This window comes from Phoenix dactylifera, chromosome 17 (assembly GCF_009389715.1).
Source record: "Phoenix dactylifera cultivar Barhee BC4 chromosome 17, palm_55x_up_171113_PBpolish2nd_filt_p, whole genome shotgun sequence".
Classification (NCBI taxonomy): domain Eukaryota; kingdom Viridiplantae; phylum Streptophyta; class Magnoliopsida; order Arecales; family Arecaceae; genus Phoenix; species Phoenix dactylifera.
The window spans coordinates 12223860-12250008 of NC_052408.1; the positions used below are offsets into that span (position 1 = coordinate 12223860).

General features: G+C 38.0%; 1 protein-coding gene across 9 annotated transcripts; it reads right to left on the reverse strand.

Annotated features, from left to right (window-relative positions):
• Nucleotides 1–1062: 1062 nt before the first annotated feature.
• LOC103723997 (DNA mismatch repair protein MLH3) lies at nt 1063–24571 on the reverse strand. 9 transcript variants are annotated; one of them, XM_039115057.1, is made up of 25 exons: nt 24423–24566; nt 22353–22489; nt 20843–20894; nt 20705–20752; nt 15209–15363; nt 15065–15122; nt 13208–13265; nt 12982–13074; nt 12735–12900; nt 12642–12657; nt 12345–12565; nt 10344–10422; nt 10179–10235; nt 8428–9918; nt 8257–8341; nt 8035–8170; nt 7721–7921; nt 6492–6536; nt 6322–6411; nt 6143–6249; nt 3656–3704; nt 2636–2695; nt 1790–1862; nt 1553–1638; nt 1063–1431 (listed from the first exon to the last, which is right to left on the reverse strand). In XM_039115057.1, the coding sequence occupies exons 2-25, from the start codon at nt 22476–22478 to the stop codon at nt 1246–1248; spliced, it is 3738 nt and encodes a 1245-aa protein (XP_038970985.1). In that variant the 5' UTR covers nt 22479–22489; nt 24423–24566; the 3' UTR covers nt 1063–1245. The 9 variants fall into 9 exon arrangements, 7 of the variants coding, with proteins under 7 accessions (XP_038970985.1, XP_038970986.1, XP_038970984.1 ...); XM_039115058.1 differs by having other exon boundaries at nt 6358–6411; nt 24423–24565; XM_039115056.1 differs by having other exon boundaries at nt 6143–6411; nt 24423–24567.
• Nucleotides 24572–26149: the final 1578 nt, after the last annotated feature.

Sequence of the window (26149 nt, forward strand, 5' to 3'; positions counted from 1 at the left end):
GGTAGCATATGCGAGCCATTTCCATGCTCCTCGCAACTCCACCATTGGGACAATATTATTAATAAGCCGAACACCGCCTGCAGCTTCAAAGGAGCAACTAAAATTCCGGGTGACGAAGCCAGCTCCTCCATGAGCTTCATTGTCAATTACTACCATCCAAGTTAATCTCTAGAAAATAAGAGCGTGGTGGCTCCCAAGTGATTCGGACCATATAGAGACAAGTTGTTAGGTAGTTCACAAAGCTTTGGAAGGTTGGTTTTATTGATGCTGCTATGCAGCTATTAACAGAACCCAACTGAAGCCATTATGAACCGTTCAATAGTTATGACGACCTCTACCTGTCCATTCCCGTGTGATTTGAAATCTAGTACTAGAATTAATACTTCTTATGATCTTGCAATGGCATTAAAATGGAAACCAACAAGTAACAAATCAAAGAATACAGACATTTTTGTCCAAACTGTTATTCAATCAGAAACTATTTTTTCAATAATACGAGCTTTTCAGAGAAAAACTGGTTAAATTTTGATTTTGAAAAAAAAAATTAAAGAAAGATCGCAAATGCCAAATAATGGCTATTATTCCATTATTACATGATGGTTGTTATAACAGGATGATGGTCAAATAACAGTGAATTTAGATACTTGTTATAAATACGCATAGCATAACAAGCAACCCTGTAAAACTATTATAACAGCTGTTACAATGTTGTAAATGCCTTCATTTAGATCGAGCTTGTTAGTTGTAATTGAATAGCTCAATGCATGAAATGTCCAGACAAAATTTATATCTTTGATACTAATAAGAGCTCCTTCAGTTTGCTTGTTCTTCCTCAGCAAACTCTGGACATGTTGGTCACTACCCCCCAAGTAAAAGCGACAACAGACATTCATGGTCATACCTGAAGCCGCAACATGACCTCATGCTCATATACCAGGCCAAAAATAAAAAAATAAAAACTTCACGTACATGCGGACACCATCACATTCTTCACGATAAGATATAGCAGAATAATTAGAAACAATCAGACGACTGAAATCAGGATAGCATGCAGAATGGCTGCTTGGTTAAATGGGAATAAATTTTTATTGCCATTACAAATGGTTAATTAGATGACAAGATGTTTATTAGATTCTTACAAATGCATGATAATTGTATACAAACATTATTAAAATGCACTACAATCAGCAACGGACTGGTGGCATTTAATTATACAGACCACAAAATGTAAGCTACTCTAGCATGCTATCGGCTGTGAAACTTTCTCGCAGAATCCAGACGCAACTGTGCACGTCTAATGCTGGATTTATGCCGGCTGAGTCCATGCCATGTCTCTCTTGGGCCCTCCTGCTGCACCTGAAGCCAGGCCAACTGCTCATGAAGAGCTGCCATATTGAGAAGAGGGACAGTAGTCGGTCGCCCATGAGCACACTAACAACGGTTTGTCATTTGTCAGTATGGCAAAGATGAGTCCAGATACCGTAATTTCTTAAGAAACTCATAATACAGGCTGTGTTTTCATCAGATGATGCTTAAAGTGCAGAAAAATTACCTGGAAGCATAGTGGTGTAGCTTTCAATTCTTCAACAATAAGAGAACATTCTGAAGGTAACAAGGAATCACCAAACATGATCGCACCTTAATTCATGAAAATAGAATTCAAATCAGTTATTTAATAGACAACAGCAACCCAACACTTGGAGCTGAGGATTTTTTCTTTATGCACCAAAATACACGAGTCCATACTCCCCTCGTTTCAATAATGAGATAGAGGAGAAAGCATGCATACCTCTGCAGGATTTGAAGTTTAGAACATGAAGAACAGAAGGTGGCAGAGTTGATGATCCATCTGTCTCAACAAGCTGGACATTGCAATAACAATAAAATCAGGGAGGAGAAAACATCTCAAGTATCATAGAAAGTTAGAAAACAGCCACATTTTTTTTTTTGGTTGTTGTTGGTGGTGGTGGTGTGTGTGGGTGGGGTGGGGGGGGGGGGGGGGGGGGGGGGGGGTGGTAATTATAGTTGGATTTACTGAGATGAGAAACAAAACCAATCCATCAATTGGATGTGCAGGTTAATGGCAATCTGAAGTTGTACAACTCATGCACCATATCATTCACAAATAACAGCAATATGGGTCAACATGTTTGAGAGTTTCAGAAAACAACAGATATACTTGATATATTTTAGTATTAACAATCACTATCCTGGAAATTCATCTTGACTCTGATATGCTGAACATCTTATGTGGCAGCCAAGATGGTGAAAATACAAAGAAACCATGAATACAGCATGTCAGCACATTCACGACATCTAACACCAAGCATGAATTTGATAGTCACTTTGTTTGGAATGTCATGGATAAGATGCTGGTGTCTTCCTATTTTAAGTCAGATCAACTGCAGACATTTTCACTAAAGCTCTTGAAAAAAAGGCTGCAAATGCAACAACCCAATGTTGAGAGTCAAATGTGTTAAGGTGGAAAATGTACACTGAGCTTACACTACAGATAATACAATATTAGTCAAATGACATAAATAATGACAATAAAAGAAGAAAGAATTAAAAATTAACAATGAAGACATCTCAAATGTCTATTAGAAAAGAAAACTACAAGGAATGTTGTGGTTACCTGCTCAATGAATTCTATAAGATCTTTGTCAGTCAAATTGATGCCTAATATACATGGTACCTGCACGGCAATTTTAGAACATAAATATGATTGTGTATGAACATCACACAATTAAGGCAGGTAATGTTATGAATGTATCGCCCACAAAAACAATATAACATATATAAAAAGGCCTTTGAATTATTGTCTATTCAGCTTGCCATATATAAACAAAACATTCAGATTGAAACCATGTGCTCAAGCTTGTAGAATGTTACCAGCCAAGCTATGAGCCCCAACCACTTAGCTAATCTAAAACTTTACTTTTCCAAGATCCATTCTACCCAATTTCATGGAAAACAAAATGTATAGTTTCCAATGCTATTAACAAGGTGATTACATGGAGTGGATTAGAAAAAAAAAATTACCAGCTAGATCACTTGCATAATAAAGAATCAGCGACCTTAAAAAACCAAACATTGGACAGACATAAGTACATAACATTCTTTCAAAATCATTTCGAAATCTTGTCCTTGAAAAGTCCCATCTTTCTTCTCTTCCATATTTGCCAGGACATGTGGGATATTGCACTACATTTGCTGTGCCAAAGTAGTAGAGGCAATATCCCAGACGAAAAAGCATAAATCAATTTCACAGTCACTATGTCGGAATTTAGCCTTGTCAAGCAGCTTCCACAAATACTTTATGAGAAGGCAAAGAACCAATAAGAACTTCTCGGCTCTAATACTATATTGAATTGATTCAAGTTTGACATCATCAATTGTTGCATAATATTAGCATAAAAAATTGATAATAAATTCTCCATAAGCCTCATATCATAAATCAGTCTCATCTTTGACTAGATGATGTACACTAAAAGAAAAAATCAGACTGATCCTCTTAAGATTCATCAAAGAAAAGGGGCAAAAAATAAATTACTTTCACACATCCAATGCTATCAAGAAATAATGAAAGTGTATGTTTGATACAGAAAAAGAAGTGGAGAAAACACAGATAATCATACAAGCAAGGGGTACTTACTGCAACAAGAGAAACACCACATGCACGTCTCTTGAAAAGGTTCATGTTCCTGAGAACAAGTAAAAAGTTTGCTAAGTCTCAACATGGAAGTAAATAGAGTCAAAATTTAGCTGATATGATGATACCAATCTACTTAGTGAATCAAGCAAATCAAAAACATCTTACAATCAAACATCATGAATTATTTATAAATATTTGATAATGCATGCCATGTGATTTTTATAACCATGTGAATTTTGCATGACAATTTATGGATTAATCTACAAAGATGTTGAGAAATCTAACATGCTTAATATGGAATTGGAGAAAAATGATAGTAAGCGTGTCATACGGTGTTATACTGTTGATATTAGACCACAAGGGTAAGTTGAAGGATAACATAAAGTATCGCATGTAATCAAATTATGTAGCAACCATGCTGCCTCTTTCAGCACATTTCAAAGATAGACTATAATATCTCAAAGATACAGCCATTGTATATGATCAGAAGTACCCATGAGCAAGTCAATTTTGTTAACGATCAGTTTACGAAAAGAGTGTAATGAACGATAATAGACTCATTCCATTACCAAATTTTCCAGACTCCTGATCGTTGGTGAAATAGAAAATCGTTGGTGTATCCTCCCCATTGCTGACACTACTTAAAAGATTGTGGCTTCGTTACTTTCTTGTTAACATGAGAATGCCATTTTTTGGGTACATTTTAAAGGGAGAGACTCCAAAAATAAAATATAAAAAAGATACACCCTGCTGCCTCAGCAGCCACCAGCCTAGATAACTCCCAAGGAAGAACATCTGTCTCAAGAAACTCCATATACCCAGAATGAGTTTACCATTTCTTTATCTATATTAGTGTATTGCAGGCTTGCAGCAACCAGAGTGCTATTTAAAAAAGTCAACAATCTGGTACTCCGTAGGCTTCCCAAGCACTTAATGATTGACATCTTTCCAGTAGAATTCTTACTCTAGCTAAGGATCTCTCTTTACCTCATATACACCAGTTACCATTTACCAATATCTTTATTAAATCATATAACACTAGTTGTTTGCACATTCTCCTAGCCAAATACTTTGACATCTGATCTGCTACTTTGAGAGAAAGGGTTTTTTATATCTGTATTCTACAATATATACCACGTTGTTGCACTATAATATGTTTACTACCATGGTGACCCCAACACTATTATTTACATACGGGATTTTATACTCATGAAAAACTGAAGCCACTTTTGGCTTCATTCTAACTCCTGTTCTCCTTCTGATGACGAAATAGGCACAAACATGGCAAACAAGTGATAAAATCAGAACTTGTTGAGAAATAGAAAACATAAAACATGTCAAATGAAACCTGGCTAGGGGCCACAAGTCAGCCATAATAAGTTAGGCTGGTGAAATCAGGTATGTCAATTCTCCACAACACCTTAAGATGTTGGGGAGGAGGCAAGGAGGGAGGGGGAGAAATAGAGAGTAGTAATTTCTCCTCAAAGCCTAATGAATGGACCAGTTGATGATTGCCCTTATTTTGTTGCAGTTCAAATTTCCAAATCCTGTCTGAAAGTAATAAAGCCCCTCCCCACCCTTCTGTTGCAAATTCCCAATTGCCACATACCAAACAAGTGACAACTTAATTTAATAGTGGTAATCCTTCAACTCAAACCACCCTCAAACTAAAGAAAATAGTCACAGCCCAAGCATATAAACATCCCAAATTCCCAATCAACAATTCTCTATGAAGTCCTCTTGCACAAACAAAGTCCGAACTGAAAACCATCCTGGCATTTCATAATCTGTTTCACGAGATAACTCATAAGTTATCATGTGACAATCATAAATTCAATAAGAGGCTTAACCACTTAAGGCAAACTTTTGCAAGCCAATTATAATATCAAATACATTGTAAAATTGGAGTACTGAGAAAATTAGTGAAACTAGAAGAAATGAAAATGCTAACGTGTTCCAGGTAAAAAAGGTAGAAAATTACGAATCCATTCACTCAGTGAAGTCTAGGACTTGAAGTGATAAAAAAGAAAGCAAACAAGAACACAACAAATAAGGGGCCCAAATTGTTTGTTGTTGTGGAGGTGGTGGTGTGGGGGAAGAGAAATGTATAGAAAGGATTGAAAAAATTCAGAAGGCTTGTGTCTCTAAGGATCTGATAGCATCCAACCAAAACAAAGGATTCATGGTTCTCCAAATAAATTGGATAAGACTTCTAATCAAGGTCCATTGTACCAGTGCTGGCTACTGTATTGGAACTTTCTGGTAGGTATAGTACGGTATGCATGCTACACCGACACAGCACTTTCTCATGCCCATCCATGTATTGCATCGGATGGTTTTGCTCATATACTGAACCAAACCTCGGTATCGTACCAATACCTACAGTATGCCTAGTACAGGGTGGTACATGTCAGCATGACAGACATTGCTTCTACAATAATACGATGGAAGCAGATAGAAAACAATATTCAATTAACAAAACCGTACTTTGTGAATGATTCTGAGGGCTGACTAGGAGTGCTGCAGATCCAACCCCATTGCTGTATCTGCTCTCTATATTTTTGCAACAGCTGAAGCCCCATTTCAGGAAGAACCTGACATCGATATACAAATAAAGGTAAAAGGCAATCAATATCGAAATACCAAAAATAAGTAAACATGCTTACAGGTTGCATAAGAAAAGGATAATCAGATAGACATACTAACTCCTGCTCAGGATCCAGATAAGTAATTCCAATGCCCTCACCAGACAGGACCTAGAAAAACAGTATTGAGGCACAGAACTGCCCTTTTTCTTAAACTTTTATTGTGAAAAAATTCATTGAGATGAACTAACCTTTCGGCGAAGCTCTTCCAAGCGAATTCGTTCATCTGCAGCATGCTGTAAAAAACAGGAGACTGTGACTATGTTCATGATGCTAAGCAAATTCATGGAGAATCATGTGTATAGAGTATCGACCATTACTAAATAGGCTAATTCTTTTTTATGCCTTTAACTCATTCATATTAATTCAACATAAGCAATCTCTACTAATGTTCATTTTAGAAAAATCAGGTTTGAGCAGATTCAATGGAAAAATCCCGAATTCCTTTAAAACTTGCTGCATTTAGTTCTTTGTTGCTGTAAGATAACTACATATCTCCCCCTGTTTGTTTAGATGTTGTGTCTTGCTTTGATTCCACAGCTCTCCTTGGTTTTTCAAATTCAGTACTCTCAACAGTCAAATGTTTCCTACATTATTAGAAAGCCTTTTAAGATTTTCCAATTCAGTGCACATAGGTAGCATACAACTTGATCAGTTCATATGGGGTTTCAAGCCAACCAAAGCTAAACACAGCAAATCAAAGATTGAATGAAACCAAGCAGACCAAAAATGCATCCTGGCTAGACCAATCGAGCCCTAGTCTAACATGCTCAAACAATCTACATTCAACATAAACCAGTCAAAAACCAAAACTATATCAAAGTTATAAGCCAATCATTCTAATCTCATTCGCGCACACATGCGTCCATCTGACCCCTCACCCTGCATATGCACAAACATAGGCACATACAACACACACATTCCTAGGTGTACACACACAACACACATTTTGGAATTGCATGAACAAAAATGGTCCAGCATGTGTGGTGCACATAACATTCCTTATGTCACACTGTACCCTCTAATTGGATTACTGTGTTTCATATTTGTCACACTTTTGTTCACGAAGTAACAATGAAGTTCCAAATAACATCTACCAGATATGTTTAGAATCTACAAAGTTAGTTATGCTTATACTGGTTACTTATGTCAGTGCTTGACACAAACATATATGCAGTATCACTTTTTATTAGCATTAAATATTCTTGTTGAGGAGTTTCAGCTGTTGACTCTTTTTTCTTCACTTTTCAATGTCTTCATGTTCAAGTCTAGGCAATCATCCCCACATTCTTGAAAACACAACGGATCAATACATGTTTTACTCAAGGTAATCATCATCTGTAATATGGCAACAAGAAGTGTGTATATATGAAAGAATGAGATAGTTTGACACTAGATAAAGAAAGGCAAAAATGGAAACCTGATCGATAATGATGAGTGTTCCACTTGCCATTACAGGAATAAATTTTCTATCCAGCTGAAGGAGAACCCTTGCATCCTGAAGGCAATCTTTGTCAATAGATTCAGGCACTAAGGAGCTACCAGCGAGATGTAAAATACCAGAAGAAATGTCTAGTATATCTTCACTTTGTTCAAAAGAATTATGCCAGAAGTCCCCATCCTAGGAAAACAAACAGATAACTATCACATAGTCAAAAAAGCTGTATTATCCAAAAAGAAATGAACTGATACATTTCCAAGAAGCTATCTAAGCTTTTATTATCACAGATATACTTTAACTGTAGGCTGCAAAATGCCAGTTCGCCACTTAGTCATTTCAGCTGCAACATGTTCTGGTTCATCAGTGATAGAACCTACGGAGTAGGATATTTTCATCTCTTGTCTGCTCCGCTTTTCATCAATGCATTGTCTAATTCAAGAAAGAATTTTGCCGACTCAGAACAGCCTTTTGTATATGAAAACCTTCATAATTAAACCAACCAACAAATGAACTACCTGATCTGCGGCTGGGAAACCTCCCTGTTAAGAGGCTTCTGTGATGCATTAGATTGTGACACATTATCTAATGAGTTTATGCTCTCTGCAAGACATGAATTCATGCAACAGTTTTAAAACCTGCCACTGTGTTTTAGAAAGGATATGAAATTCTTTGTACAGTTGACAAACCTGGTGAAGCCTTTGAGAACTCAAAATCAGGCTTTTTTCTCGCTGTTTTGGCCAAACAGTTTAAAGTAAAGAATTTGCACTTCCCTTTGTAAAATGGTGGAGCTGAAGAACTCCTCCTTGATCTAACCTTGTGAGCCTGAGGCAGTACATGATTTCGAAATCCCTGTTCATGCAATGAGCTCTCAACCCCCTTATCATGATTGTGCACCGGGTGAACTCTAAATTTGGAATAGCCATCAGTCCTTTTAACATTAATAGAGTCTGAAAACAACCAGCTAGTTTCATGATTTAAATTATCCAACAAGCAAACATCACCAAAAGTTGTTTCATCTGAAAGGTGGCCATAGTGCATATCTTTCTTGGGACTAGAGCAATATTCATGATCTGATCTGTTTTTCGCCCAGCTTTCATCAGGATAAATCTCACTGTAACTATTCCGAAGAGAGTTGAAAAATTCATCCTTTTCTTCCATTATTGTAGAGTACCCTGCATCAATACATCTTAAAGATCTCAAATTCCATTCCAATGAATCTCTGCTTGTAGAATCAAAAGTTGGATGTCGGGAATAAAGAAGGCATTCTTCATTAGGTAACTGACATATGGAGCCAGTTTCACAAACTTCTAGCCTATTATGAAGGTTGTTCTCCTCAAATAAACAAGTTTGATCACAAGAATGAGGGCCAACTGAATCACTTGATAACACATCCAAGTCCCTAAGTGCCTGGCATTTTCTAATTATATTGAATGAGGGCGTAGCAGCATCAAATTTTTTGGGGCAAAAAATATCCCTAGAACTTGAACCTTCAACGTGATAATTAGCATCCAAAGCATTTGAATCAAGTTCTTTTCTTAAATGAACAAGCTTAATGCCAAAACCACTGGGAGTTGAGTTACAGAGCTCATTCTCCATTAAAGGATAACTTTCTTTCATCCCTGGTTTGCTGAGAGACTTGGGGTTGGGATTGTGTAATGGATTATGAACTTTCTGAGCATTTACCAAGATGTCATGAGGATCAGTCATGTTGCAACTAATTAATTCTCCTTTCAAGTTTCTGGTGCCATTAGGAGGTCTGTTCTTCCATACAAACTCTTGCATATCACATTTTTCTTTAACTTCAGAAGTAAGATCAGGAATGAGATGATTTTCCAGAGGCAAAGAATCAGCATTCCTTGTCCACCAAAGAGGATTGTGGTTTATGCCACCCATTTGATCACATCTAGAATCAAGAACATCCGCTCTGTCATTAATTACATGCTGCAAAGAGCAATCAGTAAAACCAAAAAACTCAGTATCACTTTGGCTTGGTTCAGGCTCCAGGGAAAATATCTTGTGATCTTTAGATGATCTTCCATGAGAAGTAGTAATATCTTCTGATGCAATCTTGAGGGGACTGCTAATGGGGCTATGAGAAACAGAGCAATGACGTAACTGGATATTGCATCTCTTCTTTCTCATGTTAGAGGTCTTAGATATGTCTGTGGTCAATGGGTCTGCCAAAAGCAGTCATTGATAAAGACTATGAAACATATATAACCTCACTCTCCAATATGTACAGAGTAGAAAACTACATGATTGACAATATGAAATATTGAGTAGAAGAAATTCATGTCGAATTTTCTTTAATCATGCAAGAAAAATGGCAAATGGCAAGATCTTGCAATTAATTTGGCATATATACAAAAAGAGAAATTCTTTCAAGAATTAAAGAATCCACATTATCTGCTATCTATCAGGGATGCAACATCAGTACCTTCCTTCTGAACTTCATTTTCCATAGATATACCATTTTTATAGGCAAAAGATTTTCCTGCAAGGAAACACTAAATGTGAAACAAAAAAACTTTTTAAAACTTAGAAACAGTTTCATCCAACAATGATATTCAGTTCAATTAATCATTACATCGGAAAAGTTGACCTTGCAGTGATTTCGCCTGAAGTTGTTCCCAGCAATGCATGATGGCTTGCTCAAAGAAAATCAAGATAGTACCCCATTCCTGATAAAAGAACAGAAAAATCAAAGGCCTGCTGAAAGTGGCAGAAGTAATTTCTGAACAAAATAAAGTGTGCATTATCAGATGAACTAATTCACAACAAATGAAAGATGAGACAGAGGGTATCTTGCCAGAGGCAGAATCAATGTATACAATGAAGCAAGAGCGTCAATATACAGATTTGCCTTTTGTGTTCTTACTTGAAGCAAAGACAATATATCAGTTCAAATATTACCTATACAGAGAGAGACCCTGCTTACAACAGAGTTAAGGCTAGAGATAGATAAAAATCAACCAACTCCCTAATCCCATCAGCCATCTGTACATGAACAACATCTCTTGAGGATAGAAAGAATATAGAGATACACCCACATTTTTCTATTAAAGGAATAGGAATATAAATTATAATAATTTAGAATTATACTCATCAGAAGAGTTGATTTAGAGGGACAAAAGGTAGATATTTCGAATAATCCCTGGTTCCCACTAAACAATGCATCTGAAGCAGCAAAATAAGACATGAAAGTTTCTTTGAGCTGTGTGACTTATAATGACTCTAGTATTGCATATATTATTGATAATTTGATACAATAGCTAACCAAAGGAATGGGGGAAGCTGGACAAAATGCATAATTGAAATTTGCTCCAAATCATTTCCTGACATTTCTGGTAAAACTGTAAACATATAGATGCTTCATAATCAATAACTATGGATCAAAGGACATGAAAGCAGGGAACAACATGGTAATACAGTTCTCTTCATGTCAACTACTTCAAGAAGTCAATATCTGAGTATCAGTGACCATGTTTCCAGACCATGTCACATGTGAAAAGAAGCTGTTGGTAGCCAAAAACAGCAGGCAATTTTCTCCCTAAGTGACTTAAGTTATTCCAACTCAAATCTCCTCCCATGCAAAAATCAAAAGCCATCAACTGATGGATTAGAAAGGATGAAATGAAAAACTATCACATTAAATTGGGTAAAAGTCAGCTTACTAAGTCTCACCTTAAAAACTATCCATGCTGCCAAGTGGAGTAACATTATCTCATATCTTATCATCACTTATTCCAAGACATCAGTGAATTTTTCTTACAAGAGTACCAACTATATCAAGCAAAATTCCTTCCTTGCTAACCAAGGAAAAGGTTGCCAACCAAGAAGACTTGGTAAACAGGCCTAACAAAATAATCACTATTAAAAGTTACAAATTTGGATCTCCCCAGTGCCCCAAATCAAAACACACCTTTATCATTTTGAGCAAAGCCTTGACTCTGAGTTCTCATCCACTCAACCTATAACTGAAATGAACACACTAATATCACTCAAAACGAAATGATGACAACATTGGCACAACAGCCTCACAATAACTAGCATTAGTTCCACCTAATTCCAGAGTGCTAATTCAAACAGGATGCCCACTTCAAATACCTATTAAAACTTTCTTGAACAGTTGAACTAATAAACAAGATATATAAGAATTCAACAAGACAAAATAAGGATTGAAACCAAAATATCTTGAACGATGCACCCCTGACTAAACAAGGAATGTTCTGGGACTAACCCCTTTAGTTCCTCTTGAAATCTTCTTAGCTAAACCTTTAAGGAAACTTAATGACAGATAACATAGATTCCTCAGCTACATGGTTTCTTAAAGGACAGAAAGTAGGTCAGTCCAAGGTGAAGGCATTTCATACTTCAAGTTCAAATAATAATATTCTACCAGTTTTTTATGCCACCACCAGGGTTCAAACACTGGACCTCTCAAAAGCGGAGAGGAATGCCAAGTAGCTGAGCTAAGGCTGGTTGGCAAAGTTAAAACGGATAAAGTCTTGTAATGCATGTAAACATATTGAATAGGCAGTGAAAGTTAAATGCACAAAGGAGAAGAGAATAAAGAAGCACGAATTAAGCATAAGGTTACCACCTTGAATTCTATAATTGTCTTTGAAGGTTCAAAACTTAGGTCATAACTAAGAGGAGGACAGCACAGATTAAACATATATGCTGGATATCCATGATTCTTGAGTCTCTTCCCCCTATGGAACTCAGGCTCGACCCTCTGGGCTAAAGAACCCTGAAATCTAGCTGCCAGATCATTAACCAATTTATGAATTGGGCACTTGCTAACGAACCTTGAGTTAATATCTGAAAATATCAAGGTCACAATAAATGCTTGAAGAAATCAATGGAATAGAAGGGAAAGGGTGGAGGGGAAGGATACAGAGATACTGGAAAGCCTGCAAAGTAAAGGCTCAATTAGTTTACAACATTCATGAATAAGTCAAACTGTCTAACCTTACTCCTAAGTTTGTACCTTTGTGGAGAAAGCATCAGCAGACCCAGATATATACCCAGAAAGCATCAGTTTTTTATCAGAGTAAACAATTTCATGTAGAGAACTGGATACTTCATTCCCAAAACCATCAGAGATAAGAGGCAAAGGAGATGACGAAGGAATTGTGCAGAGTAACACATCCTCACTGCACTCACAAGAGGCATGATGTCGTTAATTGGTATGGAAAAAGCTGTGACTGATTTATCATTTAATACAAAAATCTCACCTCTCAATATCAGTGACTTTGAATAAAATTTGCGGGTGAACAAGAGCAGTTCGAAGCACACATTTCTTCACAGAATGGAGAACCTTTTTGGGGCTTCCAAGATAGAAAGATAAGCAGTGACAGCAGTATTAAATCAGTATAAACTACAAATGACATTAAGCTGTGCATGTGCGAACTACGTGACACAAAAAGCAACATAACAAGGACTGAAATCAGGAAAGAAAACCTAGACTGCATGCATCTCCTTCGAACTGGTTGGTTGTAAAATAATTCTCGAACAATAACTGCAAGACATGGGAGCCTTCATCACAATAAGTTCTTTTGTATTGATATGCAAAAGACATCTAGAAGCTCACAGAATTATGCTAGTTCAGATGATGCTGCTCCAATATAACTTAATAGCTAACATATATGCAAGATTATCTACAGTAGAAGCAGTATGTAAAATAGATGAAAATATAATCAATAGAGTAGCTGACTAATTCATATAAACATAGCTACCAAAACAGCCTGCTTAATAAAACTAATATATCATGGCCAGGAGTCAGATTGGCACATCAGATTAATGGGCAGTATGGGAATAAGGGTTGACTTAGGCTAGAAAGAGTGAACCATCATGCATCATGTTAGCTTAGGTCACGTTTCTAAATTCCAAGACCTGATTCTTTACAAGTTTCGATATGGGTTGCATTGCAAACCAACACAAATCTGCACTGCCAGATCAGATAAAAAATGAATAGTTAAGATTGTAAACTACAGAGTTTAATTTTCATACTGAGAAATTGATAAATGCCCTATTCTTTTACATAGATATGGCCACAAATATATTCTTCTCCTTAGAAGATGATAATAAGAAAGTAACCAACAGGAAGTGTACATAAAAAAAAGTTATTTGTGGAGTTAACATTAACCAATATTAAGCCCTGTTCAATTCAAAGATACGATCCCCAAAGTTTAAGAAAGCAATCAAGGAACCACATTCCAAGATACCCTGATACTAGCAAAGTGTATAGGTAAGAAGATAAGGTCCAGCAGAAGGAATTGCATTCACCTAGAAGACACGAACTATAAGACAAAAGGCTAAATTGAAAGGAAATCCTCAAAAACAAGCTTAGGCAGATGAATAATACAAAAACCACCAGAAGTGCGATGTATGGTATAAAAGTGCCCTGATCTGAAATACTAGTATTATTAGTTTATTACTATATTATCAACAGTCAAATTATAATGACAATGGTTGAGACAAAATGGACAAATTAGATATCACACGGTTGGTGCACTGGCATCCAGTTCCAGATACATCAAAAAATACCATAATTGCAATTACGACTATGTGGTAGCTTGGTTAGAAGCATGCATTGTCATTAAGGAATAGGAGAACTGGACCTTCTCAGATATAAACTGCTTTGATTAAACAACTCGCAAATCTACAGGTAAACCATGCAAAAGGTCAAATGGATACTGCAACCACAAGTAGTAAGCAAAATATGAGTAGACGAGTATTTTAGGCTGAAGCCTATGATAACCATCATAAAAATAAAATTAACGGCTGATCATTTTTGGGAGATTCCTTTTAGGTAAGTAAACTATCACAAAAGTGGTACAGTTAATTGACAAACACAGTAAAGAGAGTGGATACACCAAGAAAATGATGACAACATTCATTGACAATTGTGCGTTCATAATAATTAAAATTGTTATCAAATAGTGCATATGGACAAGCACTGAAAAAAGCTAAAGAAGGGTTCCAATACCCTGCAACTTCGATTATGAGAGTATGCTAGAAACTTAAATCCACTAACAAGAAATTAAGACATGATTCCAGGTGGTCCAGTCATCACAATGGGAAAGATACCACAATGCAATAAAACATTCTTTGCTCTCATATAAAATGAAACCTTCTATATAACCACAGAATCATGAAATTAGTGTGTCTTTCATAGGGAAGAAGTTACAAGAGTTAAGTAATGCCATAAACAATCAGTCTACCATACAAACAAGCCTTATGACAGCTACTAGGATTGCGAATATTCTTTAAAAACAAGAGCAAAATACTTCATTCAGATAAGCATAGGCACATTACCAGTCGTACCAACAACTTCCCTCCGATCATCTATTCCAAAAAATAAGCACTTCGGTCCCTGAAAAGTTTTATGAGAATGAGACAATTAGTCAAAATAAATAAGTAGAACTATGTTTAATTTCAAAATCCAAAGAAAATGCATGCCTTTAAAATCTTGCGGTACGCATTAGGTTTCCCGCGAGCTTTTGTTCTAACTTCCACTAAGGAAATATCAGAAAGGGAACCCAATGCCTCTCCTCTAAAACCCAGGCTTTTAGAAATAGATTCAATGTCATCCATGAGGCCAAACTTGGACGTCACTGTTCATACACCACATTAAACCACGTCATCAACTTCATTATTGACTAATGGCATACATAAATCAAAATTATCAAAACTTGATGGCATCTGCACGTGTACATACATTTATATGTGTGTCCACAAAAAGACAAAATACATCAGAGTAAAGAAAAAGGATTGTCGGGTGTCGGGGCAGCGAGTCAATTTGGTGAAGTCTTCTGTATGCTTCAGCCCGAAGATCAGGCCGGCCATAAAGAACTCTATCTTGGAGATTTTGGGGGTGGGTGAGCAGGAGGGCACGCTGAGGTACTTGGGGGTCCCGATCAGTGGACGGCGGCTGCGCAGCGGGGACTGCTCCTCACTTGAGCTTAGTATCAGGCACAGATTGGAGGGATGGCAGATGCATACTCTCTCTATGATGGGGAGGATTACCCTGGTTCGGTCAGTTCTTTCTTCGATTCCCATCTATTTATTATCCAATTCCTTCATTCCTGTATCTTTTGTGAGGACCCTTGAGCAGCTCTTTAGGGGCTTTGTTTGGGGGAGGAGTATGGGTAGAGGTGGTATCCACTTGCTGGCATGGGAGGTGGTGTGCCAGCCGATTAGGGACGGAGGCTTGGGGCTATTGTCATTGGTAACGAGACAGGAGGCTTTGGCGGCACGACATGTGGCGAGATTTGTGCTAGAGCCTGATAGTATGTGGTCCTCACTGATGAGGGCCAAATACGGTGCGTTGTTACCTGGTGCGCGAGGGGGGCGGCTCCACTCTCCGGTTTGGAGAGAGATGTGTGCTAGAGCAGCGTGGGTGCTTCCGGAGATCAGATGGGCTATCAGGGACGAGCAGTCCATAGATGTTTTGGAGGATAGCTGGGTGACTGAGCTACCGATCAGCCGACTCCCGACCTTGGTAGACTCGACGAGGATTGCTGGATATAGGGTCAGCGACCTGATGGACCCAGGGAGGGGCCGGTGGAGGGAGGGATTGATTCGGGAGGTGTTTGGGGAGCAGTTGGCTGAGGCGATCGTGGGTCTTCCAGTTCCTATCCGAGAGGTGCCTGACAGGTTAGTTTGGCTGCCAACGGGTCGGACGCAGGTTCGAGCCAGGGATCTCCACACTTTGATTTGTAGGGCACCAGATCGGCAGATTGAGGAAGGATGGATATAGAGGATGCGGGTCCACCCGCGGGTGGCGCTTTTCGTCTGGAAGGTGGCATGGGGCTGCCTACCGACTAGGAGCCTGCTAGCGAGCCGAGGCATGCGGATTTCTCAGTGCTATGATCTATGTACAGATACAAAGGAGACTATTGACCATGTTCTATTACAGTGTCCCAAGGCCAGAGAGATCTGGAGGAGGTCTCCTGCTCCACTCCCTCCTTCGGTGGAGTCGGCAGGACCTTCTTCATGTGCTGAGAGCATCAGTGCGGAGTCCCAGTTGTGTTGAGGTAGGCATTCTATTCACACATTTAGCTTACTATATCTGGTTGAATAGGAATGCCAGACTCTTTGAGGGGAGGAGGTGGTCTCCGAGGATGGTAGTGGATCGAGCCATGCTACAGGCAGGGGAGGTCACCGGTGCTACCGCTTTGTTCTCTTCTGGGATGGCCAGGGACATCTGGGGTACTCCTTCCGCTGTTACAGCGCCCAGGTTTGCCCTTGTTTCATGGGTGCCCCCACCCCTTGGTCATCTCAAGGTGAACTTTGACGGCAGTCGGTCGAGGGATGGTGGCTCTGGAGGTGTGGGTTTTGTGATCAGAGACTCCCTGGGCAGGTTGATAGCCGCTGGGGGCCGTCGCATCCCAGGGCTCACCGTTGTTGGGGCAGAGTTGCGGACTGCTTGGGAGGGCTTATCCTACGTGAGAAGGGTCCTCGGCGCTGTGCGGGTGCACCTCGAGGGGGATTCTTCTGCGGTGATCGATTAGATTCGGGGTGCGGATAGGCACGGTGATGGTCACCCGCTCATCCTAGAGACCCGGAGTTTTGCTCAGGAGATGGATGTTTTTCGGGCAGCACAAGTGTACCGAGAGGCGAACAGAGCAGCTGATTGGGTCGCCTCCTACGTCGCCCGGCACTCCGGAAAGTTTCTTTGGACATCTGTAGCTGATATTCCCACCTTTTTGTACTCTTTACTTTCTTTGGATTTGGCTGCATGTACTCAAGCTAGAGCTATATGAATTGACGTTTTCACCAAAAAAAAAAAAAAAGGATTGCCGGTACTATTTATTTATAGCGTACTCAATCTTGGATACAAAATTGTTCAACATTATATGTCCCAAAAGATAACATATAATTAATCATAAAAGCATTTTCCTCTCAAAATAGGGATTTTAAAGCATAACTTACACATCTGAATGTCATCTGCACTCTGATTTTAGTTACAATTTGGAGCAGTATAGCTTATCACTTAATCCTGTTTGACAAATCATCTCAACATAAAAAGCATTAACTCCTACTAGCTTTCTGTACCCTCAAGTAGTCAGCAATCTACACAATGCAGCAATCTTCTAGCCCCTTTACCCTTTCCTTTTCACAAAAAGGACAAATAATCTAATATGGAAAAATAAAACTAGAATTAGTTCAATCACTCATACAATGTCACAAATTAGATGCTAATCTTCAGTGAAAATTAGCGTGTTAATACCGAGAGAAAATTGTTTCACTATAAGCATTATCATCGATGTCTAAAAACTAAGGATTGAAGTACCGGTTGGTATTGGTCAATACCAGGCATACCATACTATATCAATAGGGATCGATATTTATTTTGCCCATCAATACCATACTGCACTGACATAGGATAGCTCAAGGTTGACCAAACCATCTCATATCGAGCAGTTCAAATTGTACTGAACCGAACTGATCAAGAATTGGAACGATTTGAGCGGTCTGGATGATTCGGCCCTCAATAAAATTCCGATACCCTCGTGGTTTTGATTTTGCGGTCTCTCTCTGTCTCCCTCTCCCTCCCTATGCGGTCCCAATTTTGCAATCTCTCTCCCTCTCTCTCTCTTCGTTTCTCTCAAAGCATCGAAGCCACCAATCCTTGTATACCACTGATGGTAGTTCCACACTTCCGCTAACAGAAATGGGCGAGGAGATAGAAGAGGAGTTCTATAGCTCGCCGAAGGCGTCGATGCCGCCGTAGCATGGGGCTCCTCCGGTAGCTTCTCACATTCAGTTCCCCACACCCCACCCTTATTTCTTTCTCGAATCCCATGATGACCAACTCGAGCACACTCAGCCCCACACCACCCGCACTACTACCATTCACTAGAAATCCTCCGGCCCCCTCCACCATCCTCCTCCAATGACCGCCCGAGCTTCTTTGGTGAACAAGCATAGCCGAATAAGTACGAATCATCTCTCTCCCTCTCCGCCATCCCTCTTTCTCCCCTTCTTCTCTCCGACCCCCTGAGGTTAAGGTTAGGATTAGGGTTCTACCTCCCTCTCCCCCCTCCCTCCCTCCCTCCTTCCTTCTCCCTCTCACCTCCTTATCCCTGATTTGGTACAGCCTGGAATGGCATGGTATGGACCCGTACTATATCGAACCAATCATCGGCCAACACACCCCCCAGTATCGATTCAGCAAACCTTGGCGATAGCTAGTGTTACCTTTGATACCTTAGCACCTACTCTCGTACCTTATGAGCCCCCAACTAGTGCACTATTAATTCCAATACTTAAACCCTTGTAGAAAACATTATAAATTAAATGATGGATGTGTTCAATTCAAAGTTATCAACGTTGTATGCTTACCCAATAAGAATCTTGATGTCATATATGCTACTTTCATTTCTTATGGAGCATGCAGTAGATTATCAGCAATTCAGAAAGATAAGTCTAATAGAGTGCTATTTTCAATTTTTAGGGAGTGCCTAGCTAGTTATCAGCAACTCAAAAAGATATGTCTATTGGATGAGATAATAAGAGGAAGAATTCCTGCAAATCAAGTTGCTTTAAGAAAGGCTGCTAATCAATTTACATATATTTGAGAAAGATCTATTTATGTTTTAACATTGTCCTTATGAGTGGCCAGTTTCATTTACACGAGACATAAATTTGTCTAAAGTTTAGACTTTCTGAAAGCTTACCAGTTCTGGATTAATGTGAAACAAACAAAAAGGTTAATTAGAGTCAAAATTTGTGAGTTGATCTGGTCGAACAACTCAACATGAAGAAGACCTGAAATGCATAAGAAATATAAGTAAAGCTTGTTACAAGCAATCATTGCAAGTCTACTAGATGATCTTATAACATGAGTTGGTACGGGCAACCTAAAGCCTAGTTAATAATCTATGGATAAATGTCCGGTCACATATCAAAGATGGATATTGTATAAGCAAGCATGTACCCTCTTATCGACACCAGACTTTAGCAATAACATCAAAATGAAGAGAAACATCATTTTGTTTCTTCCAAGAGGGCAGGCATAAATTATCATTCACCACTGCAAACATGCTAAAGATATAGACCAGGCTCATGTCAATTGCCAAGGTTGGTGATGACCATACTATTCCAAAATGCAACTAGACATGGAAGTTGGCATTGTCATAGATGATGTATTTGAATACAAATTTGACTATGTACAAGTATAGAGGCTTAAGGATATAAGAATTTAAAAAATGTTATTTATGATATGACAATATAATCTAGTATTACAATTTTTTTATGACAATTTTTTCTATTTAAGGATAAAATATATTTTAGGTTATTAAGTAATCATTTTGAATATCATTTCCAAATGTTTCCTATCTTTCTGCACCATTGCATATCCATCCTCCAGATTGTACAACTCAGCATTCTTTCTATTGGACTAAAAGAACATTCATGAAGCACAATGTTAAAATTTAGTTTCAGTAACTTTGGATTTGCAAGAAAGCATCTGTCAAAGCATGTAAACCTATCATTAATAGTCAAAACAGTTCATAGTACAGATGCCACAAAACACCAGATATCTATTGTTGTTGCTTGCATATACAGTCTACGTCAAAACAGCATGTCCAACCTATCAACAGATTTCATCCCTAAAACAGCTTATTGATAAAAATGTCACATGACATCAGAAATCAATAGCCATAGCTTGCATATGCATATAGGGTCTCCTTCATGTTTCACCATCAGAATGTTGAACTGAAAATTTAAGAGAAATAGATACATCTCTAAGCAGAGTCAATCAACAACCGAAAGACAAACTTCTATGAACAGCAACAATGCCATGAAGATCCAGATATAACATGCAGAAAACCTTCTACAATAAACAGAAATACGATAACCACTATAATTAATTCGTTCAAATAAGTTGCATATTGAATGTATACTATCACAGCATCTGTCTAGGCAAAAATGGGGGAAAATCATGTCTACCATATTTTTCACCCAACATGACCAGTCCATCTCTTGTAATACCACAACCTGGAATTGCACAGAAAGTGGAGAATAGCAAGCAATTACTTGTATGACTCTAAAAATTATTTAAAATGAGAAGAGCAGAATTTTGCTTACCATCGTCTTCTACTTTGACGTAACATGCTCTGATATTTATAGAAACATAAACCTGAACAATGAAATTAAAACATTAATATTAACAATAAGGTTCCTATGAGTAGAGGTGCAAGTCACTTCCAGGATGTAAAAACTCAGATCAAACCCATCCACCTCACAGGATGAGTTAGATCTGGTTAGGTCTTAGTGTTGTGGGTCAGACTTATAACTGTTATCTACTTTTATCATCTAACTGGTCAGGTCAGATGTTGGATTTTTGGTTGGAGACCCATGGCCAATCCTCTCCATGGATGTATGGTGACTCCAAATTGGGTCATTTTCAGATTAGATCCAAGTTCCACCAATTCACTTTCAACCCTGGATGCTAGTTGGTGAACAAGAGCTATGATATTTACAAGTTACCACCAAAAGTTAGAATCATTATTCACTTATATAATCAAATAAAGACAAGTAACAACTCGTGCTTGGTACAAGTGGAAGCAATCAATCAAATGATCACGGAAATCACTATCAACATAGCCTCTAAGCTCTAGTTAAAATAATCGTTGCTCAAAAGTGTAGATGAGAGAGTAGAAAGATAAACACTTGGTAAAACAAGGAAGCAACATCAAAAATCTAGCATAATGCATAAACTTTGTACATGCCAAGTTTGAAGAAGTTGGGTAAAGAGGTAACTGTATAGAAGGGAACTAGAGAAGCTAATTGTATGCCACTTCTCTTTTAGCTAATATAATATTTTATTTGAACCATAACAAGGGGTAAAGAAGACCCCAGCCAATTAGTGTGCCTTAGTCCACCCAATTGTGGAACCATGGCCAACCTAGGTCAAGCCTGCCTAGATCATACCAATGGCTTGCAGACAAACAGAACCACTTTAAAATATTGTCAAGAATTCAACTAGGGGAGAAGTTTGGACCAATGATATGATATTCAAATTGTTATTTTTTAACCATCGAACCAACCATGAAGTTTCAAAAACATGTAGAGAACAACACGTCTATGGATTTACTTTAAAACACCAGAATACTGGTTCTATCCTCTAAATCCATCCCCTATTATATCTGAGATATTTCATGACAAGTCCCTTCATACTTTGTTGTAAAGTCATAAATAAGCTTTCTTTATATTGGATGTAACAATAGATATTTAGGAGCAAGAATAAGTACGAGGAAAGGAGAATGATAACTTCAGTGATAAGATGAAATTCAGTTGGAGATGAATGATCACAACTTGTTGAGTAGCGACCTTTTAGTTAACAGTTATTGGCTGGCCTTGTAAATCCAAAAGTCATGGCATGGTTCACAAGCAATGATACATACTCCATTGTTAAAAATAAATAACTAAGCAAATAAGAGGTTGCAAGACAAGGAAGCAATATAAGATTAACCAGCTTTGCTGGACAAAATCAAACCAGAGAGAGAGAGAGAGAGAGAGAATTAATCTTCCGTGGACAAAATCAAACCAGGTAAAAGAAACCAAGCGATAAGCAAGTGGAGATGTAAGTCATTACCTTGGTCGCACCTGCATCAATACTATTATATATCAATTCTTCCACGACTTTCGGCAAGTCAAACAAAACTATGCTCGAACGCAGTGGACTATGAACACTTCTCGGCAAGCGTTTTATGCTCTGCATTTACATATAACCTGAAAGAACAAAAGGAAATTTTTAAAGAAACCATGATAACACCAAAAAGTAAAAACTCACATGTATTTAAGACTGGAAGCCAAGGAATGCCGTACCGGTCCGTACCGGCTAGTACGGGCCGGTACGTACCGGTCCGGTCCCTGACCGGTACCGGACACAGATGAAAACCGGTATTTCCGGTTTTCTTCTGTGAACCGGCCGGTACGGAGACCGTACCGGCCGGTACCGGCCTCGTACCGGTGCGAACCGGCCGGTTCGCACCAGTACGGTGTTTTTTTTGGGAGGGGGGGGACCACAGCGCCTCGCTGTGGTTTTTTTTTTTTTTTTGATGGGAAAGAGAGTGGTCCGGCCGGCCACCGGTACGCCGATCTGGACCGGTACGGCGGACCTTGCTGGAAGCAGTTCTTTAGCATACAACTGTTCAAGAACCCTATGATGGTATACCATGAAAATCTTGCAATACCAAACAGCTTAGGATATATCATTGTCCAAAAAAGAACTACAGCAATAAAGAAATGCAGACTTCAATAAACCATGATAACACCAAAAAGTAAAAACTCGCTTGTATTTAAGACTGGAAGCAGTTCTTTAGCATACAACTGTTCAAGAATCCTATGATAGTATACCATGAAAATCTTGCAATACCAAACAGCTTAGGATATATCATCGTCCAAAAAAGAACTACAGAAATAAAGAAATGCAGACTTCAATAAACCATGATAACACCAAAAAGTAAAAACTCGCTTGTATTTAAGACTGGAAGCAGTTCTTTAGCGTATAACTGTTCAAGAACCCTATGATGGTATACCATGAAAATCTTGCAATACCAAACAGCTTAGGATATATCATCGTCCAAAAAAGAACTACAGCAATCAAGAAACGCAGACTTCAATAAACCATGATAACACCAAAAAGTAAAAAGTCGCTTGTATTTAAGACTGGAAGCAGTTCTTTAGCATATAACTGTTCAAGATCCCTATGATGGCATACCATGAAAATCTTGCAATACCAAACAGCTTAGGATATATCAACGTCCAAAAAAGAACTACAGCAATAAAGAAACGCAGACTTCAATAAACCATGATAACACCAAAAAGTAAAAACTCGCTTGTATTTAAGACTGGAAGCAGTTCTTTAGCATATAACTGTTCAAGAACCCTATGATGGTATACCATGAAAATCTTGCAATACCAAACAGCTTAGGATATATCATCGTCCAAAAAAGAACTACAGCAATAAAGAAACGCAGACTTCAATAAACCATGATAACACCAAAAGGTAAAAACTCGCTTGTATTTAAGACTGGAAGCAGTTCTTTAGCATATAACTGTTCAAGAACCCTATGATGGTATACCATGAAAATCTTGCAATACCAAACAGCTTAGGATATATCATCGTCCTAAAAAGAACTACAGCAATAAAGAAACGCAGACTTCAATAAACCATGATAACACCAAAAAGTAAAAACTCGCTTGTATTTAAGACTGGAAGCAGTTCTTTAGTATATAATTGTTCAAGAACCCTATGATGGGATACCATGAAAATCTTGCAATACCAAACAGATTAGGATATATCATTGTGCAAAAAGGAACTACAGCAATAAAGAAACGCAGACTTCAATAAAAACGGACTTCCTAAAATACGATTTATCCCTCGTTACAAAAAATCACAATTACGAGTAAAAAAACACAAAATTGTAATTAAAACGAAATATCCTCATCAAATCGCACGAGAAACCAGACGGATTGAAACAAAAGCGAAACTCTAATAACCAGAGTTTCGTATCAAGAACGACAGAGGAAACCCTGAAACTCGGAATCTTGGGAGTAAAAGCTCTGGAAAGAGAAATCAAGCAAGGGGGCTAAAAGAGCTCTAGAAAAGGGATCAGAAAGAGAACTCCCCTGGTCGAATGATGAAAGCTTTGGGGCTTACTTTCTAGGGTTTCGTCGCCGGAGTTCTTCTCGCCGAGCGCCGAGCCTCGAGAAGGCGGTGAAATTTCTCCGGTGAACGGGGAGTGAGTATCACCGCCTTTCTTGGGCGCCAGAAGAGCAACTTAAACCGACGGTTCACTTGATAAACCGAACCGGAGCGGCCCCAGTAATTCACAGAGATCCCTCCTGTGTTCTTTTATTATGTTTCAGACCATATTTCCTAATTTAAGATGATGACCGTGCAACTATTTTACAGTCATCGTAAAGAAAATAAATAAAGAATTAATAATATATCCTATCCGGGGAAAAAAAATATTACTCTCTAATTGATATATTTCTTTTAGTTTACTTATTCTTTGATAAAAGAATAGGAGGATCATGACCATCCATAATTTTATAGTATTTTTTTATTATGACCATCCTTTCACATGCATTCCATGCAGCAGTTGCTCGAAATACATGGAAATTTTTATCCATTTATGGTCAATGATTTCAAAATTAATATATTCTCTGTGTAGGGTTTGATGTATAATTTTATTTTTTTTATATTTCCGTAAACGGGCCTCAAGTCCACCGACTGAAAAGATATCTTATAAATAAGAAGTTAATAGTATCATTGATATTTTTAACTCTATGTTTTATTCTGCACTGGGTATTTCCATATAGTGTCTGCCACATCATCTAGGATCGCTGTATAAAAACAAGGAAAGTAAAGAATTAATAACAAACCCCTTGTTGATCCTCTAAATAATAAAGTTCTTTGCATATGGAATAGGACACTATCACATCCCCATGAAATGAGTATTAACAAAAATTACCCATGGATCCTAAAACAAATGCTAGGTCAATCCTTTTAAACTAATCATGTGCTAAAAATACATATGATATGTTTAATAAGCTCGTTTCTTTTTTTTTTTGCATATATTCATTTAGTGACCTCATATTGGGTCAATGCATGGAAGAAATTCTATAGGATAAAAAAAATGCAATAGATTCCTTATGCCTATTTAATTTGATCATACTTCATTCTCATTGTAGCGGCTACCAAGTCATTTTATAGCCACTACATAAAAAGCTGGGAAATGTAAAAAAAAATAAAGAAAAGAAAAAAGAAGGACATTAATGATGTAACTCTTGGAAATCCATTAATTTCTTTAGTTTGACCTCTGTATGCGAAACTAAACTTTGAACAATCCTTGACATAATTCATCCATGGATGATAAAGTAGATGCTCAACTAGTTATTCTAGACTGATTACATGTATTGTGAGCATGATGGTCTGAAACTTAGTGATTAAGCTTTATTGAAGAAACAATTGGATAGGAAAGTAAACTTAATATAATTCATCCATGGATGATAAAGTAGAAGCTTAACTAGTTCTTCTAGACTAATTATGTATATTATCAACATAATGGCCTGAAACTTAGTGATTAAACTTTATTGCAGAAACAATAGGATAGGAGAGTAAAAAAACAGCTCTAATTTCAACAGGATAAAAAGCCAAACAATATAAAGATATATATACCAATGCTAGTCTGGTGTCCATTCAATGAGACTCTAGGTTTTACCTATAAATTTATGTAGTGAGAAGAAGGAAAGGAGGAATGGGATTCATCTGCTGGAGAAGATGGTGGTGGTTGATGCAGTGAAGGAGCTTGTGGTTATTGCATACATCCGATTTGAGTGATGGATGGCATCAAGAATCTCGAGGTAGGCAAACAACCGGCA

Excerpts from the sequence above, each read along its gene's own strand:
- LOC103723997 (XM_039115056.1), bottom strand. The coding sequence starts at position 22,478 with ATGCAGAGCATAAAACGCTTGCCGAGAAGTGTTCATAGTCCACTGCGT. Across the intron at positions 12,901-12,981 it reads AAAGTCACTGATATTGAGAG|TGAGGATGTGTTACTCTGCA; the intron begins GTGAGATTTTTG and ends TTGTGAGTGCAG. Across the intron at positions 2,696-3,655 it reads GTGGTGTTTCTCTTGTTGCA|GTACCATGTATATTAGGCAT; the intron begins GTAAGTACCCCT and ends ATTGCCGTGCAG.